The 16,082-nt window shown below is 41.8% G+C and overlaps 1 protein-coding gene across 3 annotated transcripts in view; it reads left to right on the top strand.

Annotated features, from left to right (window-relative positions):
- Window positions 1–213: 213 nt before the first annotated feature.
- MSI1 (musashi RNA binding protein 1) overlaps window positions 214–16,082 on the top strand; it is a 38,029-nt gene continuing 22,160 nt past the window's right edge. The window contains exons 1-7 of one of the 3 annotated variants that reach the window (XM_073582743.1): window positions 214–354; window positions 1,534–1,574; window positions 1,844–1,925; window positions 2,018–2,102; window positions 7,721–7,762; window positions 8,377–8,469; window positions 9,861–9,909. In XM_073582743.1, coding sequence (XP_073438844.1) covers window positions 296–354; window positions 1,534–1,574; window positions 1,844–1,925; window positions 2,018–2,102; window positions 7,721–7,762; window positions 8,377–8,469; window positions 9,861–9,909 — 451 coding nt within the window. In that variant the 5' untranslated portion in view covers window positions 214–295. Of the gene's footprint in view, window positions 355–1,533; window positions 1,575–1,843; window positions 1,926–2,017; window positions 2,103–2,457; window positions 2,492–7,720; window positions 7,763–8,376; window positions 8,470–9,860; window positions 9,910–16,082 lie in introns of those variants that run through there. The other 2 variants (XM_073582744.1, XM_073582745.1) reach the window with 2 other exon arrangements.

Genomic DNA, 16,082 nt, shown 5'->3' with positions numbered 1-16,082 from the left:
GGAATGTCATCCCCACCCCCAACACTTTCCAGTGGCTTTAGGGACAGTGAGTGGCAAGCTGGCTCAGTAGGGGGGGTGGGGGCAGGTGTCGGGGAGGGCTCCAGGTCAGGGGGCGGGGCATAGCGCCACACTGGGGGCGGGGTCTAACAGTGGAGCGCCGCTTCCTTTTTGGTTAAACCTCTAGGTTCTGTCCCAGAGGGGGTGTGGCCGTGATGTGGTGGGCGGGGCAGCCACGCCCCCTTCCATCCTCTTGTCCCGGGAGCTGCCTCCGTTCTCAGGAGCCGCCAGAGACCGAATGGAGACAGAAGCGCCCCAGCCCGGACTGTCGCCCCCGGACTCTGCGCACGACCCTTGGTAAGGAGCTCGGCTCGCCCCGATGCCCTGGGCCGTAGCGCTGTAGTGGCCGCAGGAGGGCATCTTCCGAGGGGAGGTACCTGGGTACATGAGGACCTAATGTGCAGGGACGCGAGTGCAGAGAGGCCACGCCGGTGATCGCATGGGGAGTTGTGGTGTGTCCCTGTGGGGATGCAGGAGGAGCGATGGCCAGTGCAGCACCGGGGACTATGGCTGCCAGCTCCCTGCTGCCTCTGCTTCAGCCGAAGTTTAGGTGGCACTTTGATGATTGTGCCCTCAGCCTGGCATGTGCCCTCTGCTAGATGTGACCTGTCCTCTCCTGTGAGGAGGAGGAGGATTTCTAGCACTGCTCTGCCGGCATCACTGGCCTGTCCCTTTAATCCTTAGTGCTGAGCATCCTGTGTATAAGTGAGAGCATCCCTGTCATCAGTCCTGATCCAGCACCGCACATCTGCGCTCAGAATGCCATGTATGATCGTCCGGACAGTCCAGATAAACGCCAGACGTGTCGTGGGCACCGAGCAATCACTCCTGTGGTGAAAGATATTGGGATCAGAGCGGACAAGGGGTTAATGTCGCCTCTAAAGTTTCCTAATGGTCCCACAAGTCACAACTGTAACTCCAGGAGTTTCTGCAGGCTTGTAATGCTATTGTCACTTTATATATTGAGAAATAAATGCATACACACATATATATACACATATACTGTGTATATCCCTCTCTGGGTGAGCTAGAGTTTGGCAGCATTTCGGAAATGTTTTAGGAGGGTGATGACACTGGGGACTATGATATGGCATCTCTGATTTAGAACCTTTGGACAGGTGCTTGGAGTGCAGCTTCTGCCCCTATGGATCTGTATGTGCTCCTTGTCGGACCGATTGTTATCATGTAGGGCACGATATGTGACGATGTGCCCCTTCAGCCGGTCGGCGCGGCGGCAGCTCTGAGGCCCTCTCTTTTATCTTCAGTTCTTGCCCCGGTTTATATTTTTAACGCTGTTCCTTACTCAGGTATTTTTGCAGCGTCCTGACGCCGCTCTTGAAGGCGACATCCAGCGAGACGTCCCTGCAACCGTCTGTGTCGTGCAATCTCCATGTTCACACAAATAAGTTCTGACCTAGCATTTGCCTTTTGTTCGTCTTTCCTGACGCTTCTTCATGTTCCTTTTTGTCCTTCCAGCAAAATGTTCATCGGGGGACTGAGCTGGCAGACGACACAAGGTGAGCGGAATCGTGGCACGTAGCGGATTCGGAGTGTGGGGTGGGCAGCATGTTGGGGTTCTGAATTGTTAGCACCCCTGTACTTTTTCACCCCTTTTTTTCTTCCGTGTCCTCCACCCTTTTCTTTCTTTCTCCCTGATATGTGCACCCTCCCTCCATCACGTTCTCTCCTCTCCCTTTTGCTTGGACACGATGTGATTGGATTTTCTGTTGCATTCTGGGATCCGTCTGCCTCGCTTGGTTGTGATAGGCTGCTCTTGTGTTTCTAGAGGGCCTGCGGGAGTATTTCAGTCAATTCGGGGATGTGAAGGAGTGTCTTGTCATGCGAGATCCATTAACCAAGAGATCCAGGTGAGGTTCGGTAGAACTATTCATCTGGTGTGCTATCTCCTAAGCTCATGTAGGTCACCGCACTCATTCTCCCACACTTTGCTGTTCATTAGGGGTTTTGGATTCGTCACTTTTATGGACCAGGCCGGAGTGGACAAAGTCCTTGCTCAATCAAGACATGAACTGGACTCAAAGACGGTATGGAAATCATTTCTGCACTTAAGACTGTAAGATGTTCGGTGGCGATAGATAGATTGGACTTAGTTGTGTACATAACATTATTGTGGGTTTTGTCATTACAAGTATATTTGTTGTATATAAGATGGTGTCGGAGTGGGTAGTCACCGAGGCCTACAGTCCACTAGCCAATGTTCACAGAGTGAAGTTGGTCGAATAAAGGTTTACGCTTTGCGCTGACTGTAGCAGATTTACCGCCAGTGCAAAGTTCTTAGGTGATCTCCAGCTTTAGTGGCGCAGTGGCGTCAACTGCTGCCGATAATACGGACTTGCGCGTCATTTGTGTGAAAAGTAAAGTATCTTTTTTGTTTAGCAGGCAAGCAATTTAGACAGCATGTGGGGGAAAGCAGGTATGATACTGTGTTGTATAGGTTGTGTCATTCCCATTAGTGATGCCACATACTAGATCACTAAAAAGAACCTAGTTAGACTGCTGTGTTCAGTACTGGAGACCAGATCTTAGAAGGTCGTCAGTTCGTACAACTGCTTTCCTATCACATATCCATTAATGTCTCGTAGCTTTTTAGTTATTTATTCTATCATTTTTTTCCTTCTAAGATATACATGTTTGTGTGTTCCGCCTTATGATTCTTTGACCTTTTTTATGACATGAAACGAATTGTTAGAAATCTCTAGTTATCGGTCGTAGATTACTACACTGTTGTTTTCCTGTTTTCCGTGTTATCCGCAGCTGTAGATGTAGACATCAATGATTTCATTGCCATCGTATTTGATGAAGAAGGTCGTCCGCTTAGTTACTTTTCACAATAGAACAGGACTGGCTTACTTGTATGCTTCAACTCCCAAGATACCTAGAAATGTTTCCAAGCCTCATCTGTGGTACAGCAGACCTGTCATAATACCCCTCTGGCTTCTAAAAAGTAATTATGTAATGTAACACAAGAGACTCATTTATTTATTTATCTGATTATTTGTAAATAACCCAAAGGCAACAAATAAACAAAACAGATAAACTCAAATTCAAAATCTCCAAATATTTTCAAGGTATTCCTTAACAGTAAAAATAATTATATGGAGGTTGATAAATATCGTCTATTGAAGTAAGCTCTAAGTTTCAGGCAAGAAGAGAATTTCACCATGCAATTCTTCCAGAACATTTCAGGTGGCAGGAGGAGCTTTCGTCAGGTTATCATTAGCACTTCTCCCCAGAGGATTTACAGGTAGAAATCCGTGCACAGGGATCAGTAAGCTCCTGCACGCATAAATATATGCATTGCCTGTTTACATCATCAAGTGTTTTTATTACTTATTTCCTTATTATAGCACCAACTTATTCTGCAGTGCGGTACAAAGAGAGTATCCAAGTGATGCGACTCTAAGCATGGTGGAAATAAAAATCTCTGATCTCATTCATCTGATTTGTTCTATATCCCTGAATTCTACAATTACTGTTTTTTTTTTTTATTGGTGATAATCTTTTTTTTCTCCTTGCTATTGATGGATGATTTTTGGGAAACAAGTAACCAGTGCAGTCATTCCGTCAACTCCCTGGCACTTTCCATTCAGCGTAGTGCAGTGTTTCCCAGTCGGTGGGCTCTTGTTTATCACCAGAGCTGTGGGCTCAGGGGACTGTGTCTCTGCAGACTCAGGGGGAGGGGGAGTAGCTGCTGTCCCCAAGCTTCTTGGATGGGAAGTTTCTTTTGTTACCTGGGAGGGGACAAGTGTGTGTTTCATACAAAGAACAGTTGGAAACAGAAGAGATGCAAATGTATACACTTTATAATGTTGCTGCGGTTGGAGGAGTAGAGGCTTTGGTTGGAGCTGTGGAGGGTTACTTTAACAAAATTGGGGGAGGATGCCTATTTTAAATGAGGCGGTAACATAAACTGCGATATAAAAGTTTTCATTAAGTCGAGGCTTGATAGCCCTACACGACTACGCCGTGAAGTATTCCAATTTTATTTATTACTATATTGATTGATTACAAAGTGGGACGTTTCAGTAATAAGTTATATATGGGCAGCATGGTTGCTTTGCATCATTGGGGTCCTGGGTTCAAATCCCACCAAAGTCAATGTTTGGAAGGAGTTTGTATGTTCTCCCTGTGTTTGCGTGGGTTTCCTCCTGGTTCTCCAGATTCCTGCCACACTCCAAAGATTGACTGATAAGGAATTTATTTTGTGAGCCCCGATGGGGACAATTTCTGTAAAAGTGCTGCAGAATATGTTGGCGCTATATAAACAAGCATAGTGAAATAATAATAAATATATTAGTAAGTCATTAGTAAGTTGACCAGTCATATCTTCCACAGATCATACAGTAACTTTCTATTTTTTGGGGTGAGCAATACTCTACTAAGCCCACAGCCCTATCATTGTTATTGTGCTTGCAGATTATTGTTTTAATTAACGTGAATCCGTACTGATGTTGCTCTTCGTTTTCAGAAGCTTCCAATAATGTATCAGTCTTATTAGGAACACCTAGTAAACTTCTTTACCTCCTTGTCACCATTTGAGATTTTTTGAAAACATTTTGAAGAATTGTTCTTTTCTTTGTAATATACAAAAGGAATGTTAGAGTATAGTGAATGACAATGGGCCATCTGTACAACATATGCATCTTACCTTGTAGATCTGTGTACCTGTTTTGCGGACAGAGTGCTCGCCTCGGTACACAACTGCTTCAGTGTTCAGTGTATATAATTGTGTTGTAATTATCTCTGGATTTGATATTAGTAGATAGAGTTATCTGAAGGCTGATGCTTTGGTAAATTGTACTTTTTTGGTTTTTGAAGCTGCATGTAGATCATTACTTTCTATGTGCTTGTAACTGGACCCATGTGGGAATGAAGGCTTTTCTAAGCACAGAATGCCCTGTAATGCTGTCTCTGTCTGTACTGTTTCTGTCTCTTCTCCTGCTGCTGAATGCTACAGGTGTCTGTGCCATTTACCTGTAACAATAGTGACTTGTGTTTAGTGATGTGAAATTGGTGCATTCCCTCCTGCGCTGAGCTGCAGCTCTCTCACTTAATAGCATCTTCCTGGCCTTTGCTGACATAGCACAGAGGAATGTCATGACAAAGGGGTATTGTTGGGATATTTTATCTCCTGTTTTGATTTCTCTCCCCTGATGCCCAGAAGCACAAATATTCCCCAGATCAAGACTACTCAGTGAGGGCTACAGACTCTCTGCCAAATCTGACCCTGGTCTGGTATGCCGCCACTGTCCTTCCAGATCTGGTGTTGTGGTAGTAATAATCATTTCTTATAGCAAGAGGCTGCCCACACACAACTTTACAAACATAAGATTTTCCCCATCTGTCACTGTTGTTAGATGTAGAGTTTTGTCCATGCAGACCAATATGTTACTAATTGCAATGACTGGACATAAAAGCTCTATGATACCAACTTTCCGGATGAGAAGACCCCTTCTTTGGAAAAAGTAATATGCAATGAGCAGTGCTCCTGGAGTGACTGTTTACAGTAACCACGGCAACCGGGGTGTCACTGCATTGATATAGGATCCGCACAAAGCATGTTTCCCCAAAGCACCCATATTGTACAACAGAGTAAACTAGTGTCATGATCTGATCAGCAGATTGTAAGTTGTTTGGATTCTTTAGCTTTAACTCTAATCTAAGAATTGCTATGGTCTTGGTGATTAATAGTAAGAAATGCCAATACCTTGACGGATTATCAGAAATAACACTAATTAAAAAACGAGCAAATATAGGCATGAGCTATCATCCATCTCAGACATATACGGGCTGTATACAGTACAGCTGAAGGGCAATAGCCTTTTAACCACAATTCTTGGTTTTGAAGTACCCTTTAGATGTATTTTGGGTGTAGCATTTTGTGACATGTGATGTTCTTGTTCTATTTGTGCTCAGTAGTGCTAGGATTTCTTCTTTTTTTGTAAATTATTAGTGATTTTTTTAAAAGATTTTAAGTCTTCTGACTTTGTATAAAATATCTGTTGTTTTGGTTGATGGTTGTGTTGTGTGTAGGGAGTTTTGTAAATTACGTTATTGAGTAATGATTTTGGCAACGCGCTTTTCACGGCTTTCAGTTTGATTTTAAATGAAGACACATGAGCCACATACAAAATCTAAAAAAAAAATGAAAATGATTTAATATTCCTGCAAAAACATGGGTCATGTATTAAAAAAAAAAATCAGAAAGCTCAGATGTTTTTTTTTTTTCTAATTTTCCTTAGATTTTCCTTTTTACGTCCGTGTGACATCCGTGTGTGATCCGTCTTCATACAACTACAGTTAAACATAGACATGGTCACATACTCTCTTTTCTCGCTCCCGTAGACTTGAATGTGTGAGTCTCATCTGATGCTTGGAAGAAAGTCGTGCAGGCTGCAATTCTTTACTCACGGACAGTCGGACCGACAATAAAAAAAATCGTTCATCTGAACAGCCCTATTGAATAACATGGGTCTATGATCTGTCGGATTAAAAACCGGATAGCACACGTGTGATGTGTACGCTCGTCTGCATGAGCTCTCCTGACGTGTGCTGAAGGCTGCAGAGAACTGTATACTACATGGACACTACTATTACATTGCTATTAATTATACCTAGAGGGTTCTTGTCAATTTTTGAACATAAATTATTAAATTGATTACAATTATTAAAGTTACATATTAGGTCTTATTCAGACGTCAGTAATCCTTCTCATATGATTTTAATCTGTGTTATGGATCAGATTTTCATCAGTGTGTCAGTTTTTACCATCAGTCATTTCCACATATGAAAAAATAAAATTGCAAAGCTTCTCCTATCCATTACAATGTAAAAATCTGTGGGATTGTTCATATGTCCATGTTATTCTGTGGACAGTGGGTCCGTTTTTTTTTATCCAGGTCATGGATCAGAATTACCCATTCAAGGCTAAGGGTCCATGAAAATGCACTGACAGCGCACATTGCCATCCATATGCTGCCCTTGTGCTGTCAGTATGTTTTCTCAGACCCATAGACTTAAATGGATAATTCTGATCCATGACTTGGATAAAGAACAAACACACGGTCCATAGAAAGACATGCGCATGTGAACAGCCCCATAGATTGTAATAGGTATGGTATGTGTCCTATCCATGAAAAACATGCACGTAAAAAACAGTTGTCTGAACGAGGCCTTAAAGGTACATTTTGTAAATCTGTGCATCAGATGTCAATTTCTAGGTGATGTATTTCCGGTTGCATGGTACTTTTTGGGCTAGTTAGACATGCACACTTATGCTTTTTATGGCATTACTTACATAGTCATTAGTGTAGACATGCAGACTTTAGCTGCGTGATTTGGCTGCTTTCTGTAATGTCTATATTAACGTGGTCATAAGTAGGTGCTTCTCAGAGTAACCCAACAACTTTACTAGGATTTGCTGACATCTAATGTCTGAGATGACCCACCTTTACCCTGCCGTATGTCTAATCAGGGCTACAATTCTTTTTTGTGTTACTCAGTAGGTTTTAATATCTTTTACGTCTTGCTCGACAGTTTTCTAGACAATAGTCACCTTTATATATTATGTTGTTGTAGCTTATGGTCTTTGTAGGTCCTGTGGTTGTCCAAAAGTATAATATTTCCATATTCTCATTTTCAGATTGACCCCAAAGTAGCTTTTCCTCGTAGAGCTCAGCCCAAGGTAAGTTTAGGATCATCACTAGGCACAAATTATTAAAGCAAGCAAATGAGTTTCTTTCCGAATTCCTGGAAGCACTGTAGTGGAGATAGTTGGGGACAATCAGTTACAGCAGCGGGGGAGAGGGCAAGGAGGGAGATATAACTATTGGAAGGAAATCGGCTTATGTCCAGTAACTAGCAGGTGGATCAGAATTGGGTCCTGCAAACACCGGCAGAACTGGGTTAATTCCCTTAAGTAGTTTGCTGACAGACGGCATCTTGGTGTCAAAGCCAGGAAGCTTAGCGCCAGGGTAATTAGGGGCAGCTGGGAGACCCTCAAACAAGGCTCATTTTAGTAGATGCGGTGATTGTTTTTGTCTGATGGTTTTACGTGATGTATGTCTTCATAAAGTTTCTGGTAAGTGCCTAACTTGATTCATTTCACTTTGCTCGCTCTATAGCAGAAGCTGAGGTTTTCATAACAACTAGAGTACTTTGTCACCTTCCAGGGAGCCAGAAAAGAATATAATCTCTTTCATCATGTGCTGAAGCAGCACCTGTGCTCATGCCCACCACTCGTCCCCTGGTCAGTCTCCTTGTGTGCAGACGTCACCTAACTACTCATAATTGTTACAGATGGTGACAAGGACAAAGAAGATTTTTGTGGGCGGATTGTCAGTGAATACGACTGTGGAGGATGTAAAACAATATTTTGAGCAGTTTGGAAAGGTGAGTTTGCATTGGAAGTAGTGGCAGCGGGATGCAGATTCCAAAGTTTCAGGTGCAAATTATTGCTAATTAGCCGAACATCCATTGTCATGATGAAGCATGATGTTAATGGAGGCCTGCGGTCTCTATGACAGCTGGGGAAGCATTCTCATCCGCGTCAGTAAGTCTCTGGTCAGCACGTGGCGAGATTTCAAAAGAAGCCTGTAGATTTGGGGATTAAGTGAATAAAGCAATACACATTTCCTTTTTTTTTATTTTTTTTAAATGAATTGTTATACACAACAAGTATATTAAAAGTTGCATCAATAATCAGATTTGACAAAATATGGCTTCTCTTCTCTGTCCAGGACACCTGAGGATGGCCCTCCCCCATTATAAACCCCTGACATACACTGACGAACAAGCCTCGTTATAAGGCGATTAGATCCCCATTTAATTAGGAGGTTGGAGAGATCACTGGATGACTCGGATTTCTCTGCCATCGGCTGCAGATTATCTACCACTGTGTAGTGGGGGTGGTGATTGTACATTACACACGTATGACAGGCACACACTTTGGTGCAGTGAGTACCTAGCCACAGCAAATCGAGAGTTCACCTGTTCGGAGACACTGGTTACAAAATAAAGTGAAGCGCTGCATCATTGGCTGGAAAGTGAAACCTTGGATTCTTGTTTTGCATCTTGTATTCTCACTCTTGCTACTTTTATTTTTTTTTGTGTACCCACTTTTGTCTTTGTTTCTTTTTCGACATCTCCGTCCTTCCTTACATCTCATACTCCCTCTCCCCCTGATATCTGGTGGGGCCCTCACCCCTCCCCCCATCTTTTCAGTTGCACACAAAAGCTTTCGCCTCTTTCCCTCTCCCCTGCGGCTCAGGACATACTAAGCTGCAGTCATAGTAACAGGACAGGGCTCCCAGAGCCGCTGATTCTCCAGGGAACCAAACGGTTTTCTTTGAAAGGCAAGAAACTGTTTGACCTGATGAGTAAATAAATATCTCATAGATCTTAGAGGCTGGAAATAGCGGGACACACAGAATCCTATATTTCGCCAAGCTTCCACTTTCTCCCCTCAGCTCCTTGCGTACCTCAAGCATTTCTTTTCTCTCAGTTCCAACCTCATTCTGAAGTCCCTGTGTGGCCTCCTTCTCCTTTCCTTGTGCCTGTTCCCTGCCCTTTGCTGTAGGCCTCCTTACTCCCTATTCTTTTCTCATTGCAGAGTTTCAATGCCCCCCTTACCTCCATGCTTCCCCTATGTGATCCACCTGTGTCATTTTCAGTCTGCTGAATTGGAATTCTTACTTTTCTTACACACCGTCTGTATCACATCTGCCAAAAAGTAATGTGCTTACATGGGACTAGATTAACCCCCTCTCCCTGTTCCCGTACAGGTTGATGATGCCATGTTAATGTTTGATAAAACAACCAACAGGCACAGAGGTAAGTCTGCTTGCTGTGCTTTAGACATGTAGCAGAAATGTGTCTACCCAGATCTGCTTCTTGTGATGTGATAATCCTCTTTGCTGAGGCTTGTGTGTATAAAAATGGTAACGTTCCCGGGGATGAGTGTTCAGCATGTGGTCTGTGCTGAGCTGGACACAGCTCCATTGTTCTTCCCCTTCCTGACACTGAATACCTGTCCGTCCTCTTTCTGCTGCCTAGGGTCAGATCCCCGATTTTCTGGGTACACTGTTACATTTGGTGGGGCTGGTAACTTCTGCTGACAAAAGCAGGGATGGAGCCACCGGTTGTGGCTAAATGATACAGATCTTTATCTGATCATTTGATAAGGTCATCAGGCAGTCATCACATTTACATGGATCCCTCAGGGCACAGGATGAATTAGGGGCACTTACGTTGCTGTTGTCTGCCCAGCGCATAAAGGTCATTTAAAAAATGCAGATAGGACAAGAAGGTAACTCCTCTGCAATCCCATTAAACTCTTTTGTGCAGTCTAAAATCACATTATTATAATTTATTTCTTTCTTAAAGGTACCAATGGTAGTCTAAGGCCCCATTCCGATATCCGTGTTTCATGTACGTGTCCTGCACGTGTTTTTCGGGGATAGAACACATACCCATTATGACCTATGGAACTGTTTACATGTCCATTTTTTACATGCAGCATGTGTCTGCAAAACTCACGGAGATAAGTTAGTGTTTTTATGGTCAGCACGGATGAAACGTAGCACTACAAGTCTATGGGTTCATGAAAAACACGTACAGCACACGGATGGCATCCATGTATAGTGCATGTACTTTACGTGTTTAACATTGCAAAGGATAGAAGAACCTTTTTCAGTGCATTTATAAATCCGTGAAACACACTGATGTTAAACGGATTGTTCACTAATGATACACTGACCAAACGACACCGCTACCATTTTTTTGCATATGTGAAAAACACTAATGTTTGAGTGAGGCTTAAGACTGATTTTTACAGTAAGTTTCAATAGTGGAAAATCTTTGTTGATTTGAGTGGCAGCAAAGTGCAGCAGAAAAACATCTGCCTGGAATTTGTATTAAGGTCATATGATTTTCATCCAGAAAAAAAATGGACGATTTTTCATCTGTATTATTTGTATGCAATCCGTATATCATCCGTATACAATCTTTATGGCATTTGTCTTTATACTTCAGCAGTGAATACATTTTCCAAGACCAAAATTAGTTTCTTATGTTAAATGCAATGTATCCATTAAAATCGGATGCAATGTTGTTGATCTGATATTTTTTTTTGCACACACATAGACTTGAATAGGCGAGTCTCATCTGAAATTCAGAAGTGACCGGGGCATGCTACATTTTTTTTTCATGCAGACATTCGGCCGCTGTAAAATAACGGTCAACTGAACAGCCCAACTGAATAGCATTGATGTGAGAGCGGTCCGGTTTTTCCCCACAGAGAACACTCGGAATAAAACTACGGCGGTGTGAAGATAGCATTAAATTGATTTGTGGTTGATTTTAAATTCTCTTCAATTTATGCTGCAGATTTAATCTTTTGGAGTACATAGGATGACATCCACAGCAAATCTGCATCCACTCATGAGACACATGCAGATTATTTTGATATGACTTTGTAGATTTGCAGCAAAATCCATGAAGGAAAGTTCGCAGTTGAAAATTTGTACATGTGAACATAATGTTTCAATACTCAGATCTTTTGGTTGCTACACATTGGGGTCAGGAATCAGGAATGATCTGCTCTTTCTTGTGTTCTCTTTTCATTAAAAATGCGAACAGATCTCAGAAGAGATACATTTCTGTTTTTTTTTGTTTGTTTGTTTGTTTTTTTTAGAAAAGACTAAAAAAGATAAAATATCTCACACATATATATAATTATAGACATATAAGAAGGTACCAGTATAAGCAGGGGCACCTAATTTTGCCACGAAAAACAGGGAAAACTTATTGACTCGAGTATAAGCCGGGTATGCATTGTCTCCTCATCCCCATCCTGGTATGCACGACCTCCTCATCCCCCATCCTGGTATGCATGGTTTTCCGGTCCTGTCCTTGTAAGCATGGCTCCTTATCCCCTATCCTTGTATGCATGGTTCGTATAAAAAAAGAAACATCCTACTTACCTTGCCTTCGCAGCATTTCGTTAAGGCGCCAGCAGCTCTTCCGGCCGAGTGATAACGTGTCCCCGCTCATTAAGGTAATGAATATTCACTCCACGCCTTTTGGAGTGGAGAGGTGTGAATATTCATTACCTTAATGAGCGGGGCCACATGATCACTCTGTAGGAAGAGCTGCTGGCGCCGGAACAAACAAGATGCAGCGAGGGCGCACAGGCAAGGTAAGTAGGATGTGTGCTGGAAGACGGCGGCTGCTGCTGTCACTGTGCGCTATTACAGAGAAGTGAATATTCATTTCTCTTTAGCAGCGGCACAGGCTTTAGCCACAGCCACCAGCTCCTGCCTCTGTGGCCCACTGCTCCTCCCCCGCCGTCTTTCTGGGACAATTGACTCGTGTATAAGCCAAGTAGGCCGTTTTCAGCACAAAAAAAGTGCTGAAAAACACTGCTTATACACGAGTATATACGATATGTGTGTGTGTATATATATATATATATATATATATATATATATATATATATATACACACATACATACATACATACATACACACACATAGCTGTTTGACAGTCATCCCTGTCACATCGTTAATTTTGGTCAAACACATAGCTCCCGACGTCACTTTATTGTGTTCGTACTCCAGAAAATGACAGCACATAGCTAAGTAAAGGTTCTTGTGTGTCATAGTGGGAATACAGCTGGACTGTTGTTTCATGTGCCAGTCTTGATCAAAAAAATTTTTCCCCCTAAGAATTGAAAAATTTAATATGGGGTGCACACCACTTAATTCATTTGGGGCTGTCCGTGCAGCAGAAACTGAAATTCACAGCAGTTTTGAGCTGGTGTAGATTTTCACTTTGATTTCCAACAATTACTAAAATTATGGTTAACCTGTTGGGCTGTGGATGGAGTTGGCGCCATTGTTCTTGCTAAGCCTCGCCAACCTTTTTCCTTTAGAAAGGTTGGTGACACCCATCTGAAGCAGGCAAAATTTTGCTCAAATACCAGATAAACCAGTATATATTATTTGATGAATTTCCCCACATTTTGCACATTTTCAAGTCTGATCGATAATGATCAGATCAATCTGAAAGCATCACTCTCTGTTTCTCTAAGCTCATAATTGACAAAATATTGGACATATGCCCAGAATTGAGCGCAGTAGAGTAACATGGAGAAGCAAATTGAAGACCACCTCTGTCCATATGCCCTATGAGGGCTCATGGATGTCAGTGGGGTGTCTCACAAAATGTTACCGGAAGCTGTACCTGCAGTAATTCACTGATTGCCACCGCTTTTCCAGCCTGCAAAGTGTTGTCTGTGTCTTTTACGCTTCCCTTCTTTCTCATCCTTACCCATTTACTATATACTGGCCTGTCTGCACGTCCTACAATGAAGTGATGATTGGTTCATGACAATTCACGTTTTAAGTTGATTGTGCACATTTATTCAGACCACTAGAACGATCAGGCCAGACTCTGAAAGGGGGAATTTTTATTTCCTTTTTTTACTTTTTCAAAAAGGCTTCTAACAGAAAAGAAGACAAGCCATTCTTGTACCAAAGCTTACTGAGTCTCTGCTGGTCTCTTCTTCCTGATCCTATCTCAACACGCCGGCAATGCTAGAACAGGACCAAAAAGTAGAGAACAGGGACTCGATAAGCGTAAGAACACAAGCAATGGTGGTGAGTGGCTTCTTTTCATTATTTATGCCACATTAAGCCTTTAAAAAAAATGATCAGATGGACAGCCCCTTTAAAGGGATATTTTGCTTTTTATTTTTTCATTTATTAGGAAATCATAAAATGTTTTAAATTGTGCAGAAAAAAAAAAACTATGTAGAAAAAAAATCCAACTCGCCGCAGTAGAATCCAATGGCCGTGCATGGAAAGAAGTTTGTGTTGGCAACAAAAACACTCTGAACTATGATTAAGAACCAGTCAGTTTGAAACATGCAAGGCCATGAGTTTCCTGGGTTACTTGCCTTTTATCTAAACTAATGGTTTTATACCATAATTTTAGCCATGTTATACATTAAAGATTTTTGTTTTAAAATAATTATTCACGGATGGATGTGTTGCTGGATACCTTTCCTTCTTTAAATTTTGCAGGTATTAAACTTTTAGTTTACATGCATTTCTTACATCAGTTTAGTAGCCACTGTCCCCACAGAAGAATCTATTATCCCCCCAGAACAGTCCCATGTAATGCGACTTTAGCCTAACTGAGTAGGATTAAACATGGCGACAGTCAGGTGACCTCCAAAACCTTATGTGACCCCTGTCCTTCTGTAAGCAATATCCAGGTCACAGCTAATGGTAGATTTACATCTGAAATATGACTACATGTCTCTAGGTGATTTATAACATTTCTGCAAGTCTCCCTGTGATTTGTAACATGGCTATCTGCCTGTAAGTGACGTCATATAAATGAAGTGTTCAAAAAACCCACAGGGAATATAATGTACGGCTTAGTGCACACAGCGTACAAGTCTTTCCTTGGATGTGTATACTGTACTTTACTATGAGGATATATAAATATGCTTTGTCTAAAGTAGACATCCTTTTTCATAGAATTTGTATGTGATTATGTTTCCATCTCATTGGTCGAGTAAAGCATCTATATGTATGCTCATCTGAAAACTGGAGTCTACGTAATTTCTACAAATCTCTTCAATTTTACTAAGGCCTGTTTCACATTTCTGTTTTTTGTGTTCAGTTGAAATCCGCCAAAGATGGAAAAAACGGATCCGTTTCCGTTTTTGACTAAACTGATGTCAGCGGACCTTTTTTTTGGATGGCTGCCAAAAAAGGGGCTGATCCGTTTTTATCTAAAACTGGCGGATTTTGACTGACGTCAAAAAACGGAAGTGTGAAACAGGCCTAAAACGTACAAGATTATGGAATATCAGTTATCTGTGGCTGGATGGAAGCCCTCTGAACCGCCTCCTACATTCTAGCATCAGCCAATCTTCTTTTGATTAGCTGGCCTGGAGTCACATTATTGTTTCGGTGTGATGCTCATATGACGTGATGCCAGGCCGGCTAATTGAAAGTAGATCTACAAATGCCGGGAGGGGTTCCTGTCCAGCCACCACAGATCACTGATGTGGCTGATGGACCGGGTTCTGCAAATTTATTTGCATCAACTCTAGTATATGTTGTTTACCAGTGAAATAAGCATTAGCCGCTTTAGAACTTCCATGCTGCTCAAATTTTATAAAAATGTATGAGGATATACTGTATAACAGGAAAATCTATCACAATGGGTTGCGATAAATGATAGCCATAAGACTAATTAGGCTACATGCACATTTTGAGTATTTGGTCAGTTTTTTAACTCAGTATTTGTAAGTCAAAACCAGGAGAGGAACAATCAGAGGAAAAGTATAATAGAGACACATCACCACTTCTTTATTCATGACCCACTTCTGGTTTTGGCTTACAAACACAGAGGTAAAAAAAACTGAACAAATACTGAATGTGTGAACGTGGCCTAATATAAACTATAAAATATAACTAGTTTTTCCAAGGTTATTATATTGTAATTTGTAGTACATACAATTATCAGCCTTTCCATGAAAACAGCCTGCCTAATGTTGTGTAGGTTAATTTTATGCCACAAAAATAGCTCTGGTCCCTCAAGGTATGGACTTCACAAGACCCCTTAAGGTGCCCAGTATTAGTATTGTAAATTTGTGCATCTGTAGCTTTTCCATACGATTGGACCAGCTAGGTTAGCCTTCAGTACCTTGCACATTCATGAGCCTAGGGTGACTTTGACCCTGTTCACTAGTTGCCCTTGCTTTGACCACTTATTGTTGTCCAATCCATTACATACTGAGAAGACCCCCCACAAGGCTTGCTACTTTAGAGCATGTCTGACCTAGTCATCCAGCCAACACAATTTGGTCTTGTCAAAGTCAATTAATTTACTTATTTTTTCCTATTTTTACTACTTCCAACACATCAATCTAGAACTGTTCTTACTACCTAATGTATCGCTACTGTTATTTGCCTCACTAAATTTA

Source organism: Dendrobates tinctorius, unplaced genomic scaffold (assembly GCF_039654945.1).
Source record: "Dendrobates tinctorius isolate UK_male_01 unplaced genomic scaffold, ASM3965494v1 ptg000073l, whole genome shotgun sequence".
Lineage (NCBI taxonomy): Eukaryota > Metazoa > Chordata > Amphibia > Anura > Dendrobatidae > Dendrobates > Dendrobates tinctorius.
This window is presented reverse-complemented; position numbering and strand designations above follow the sequence as displayed.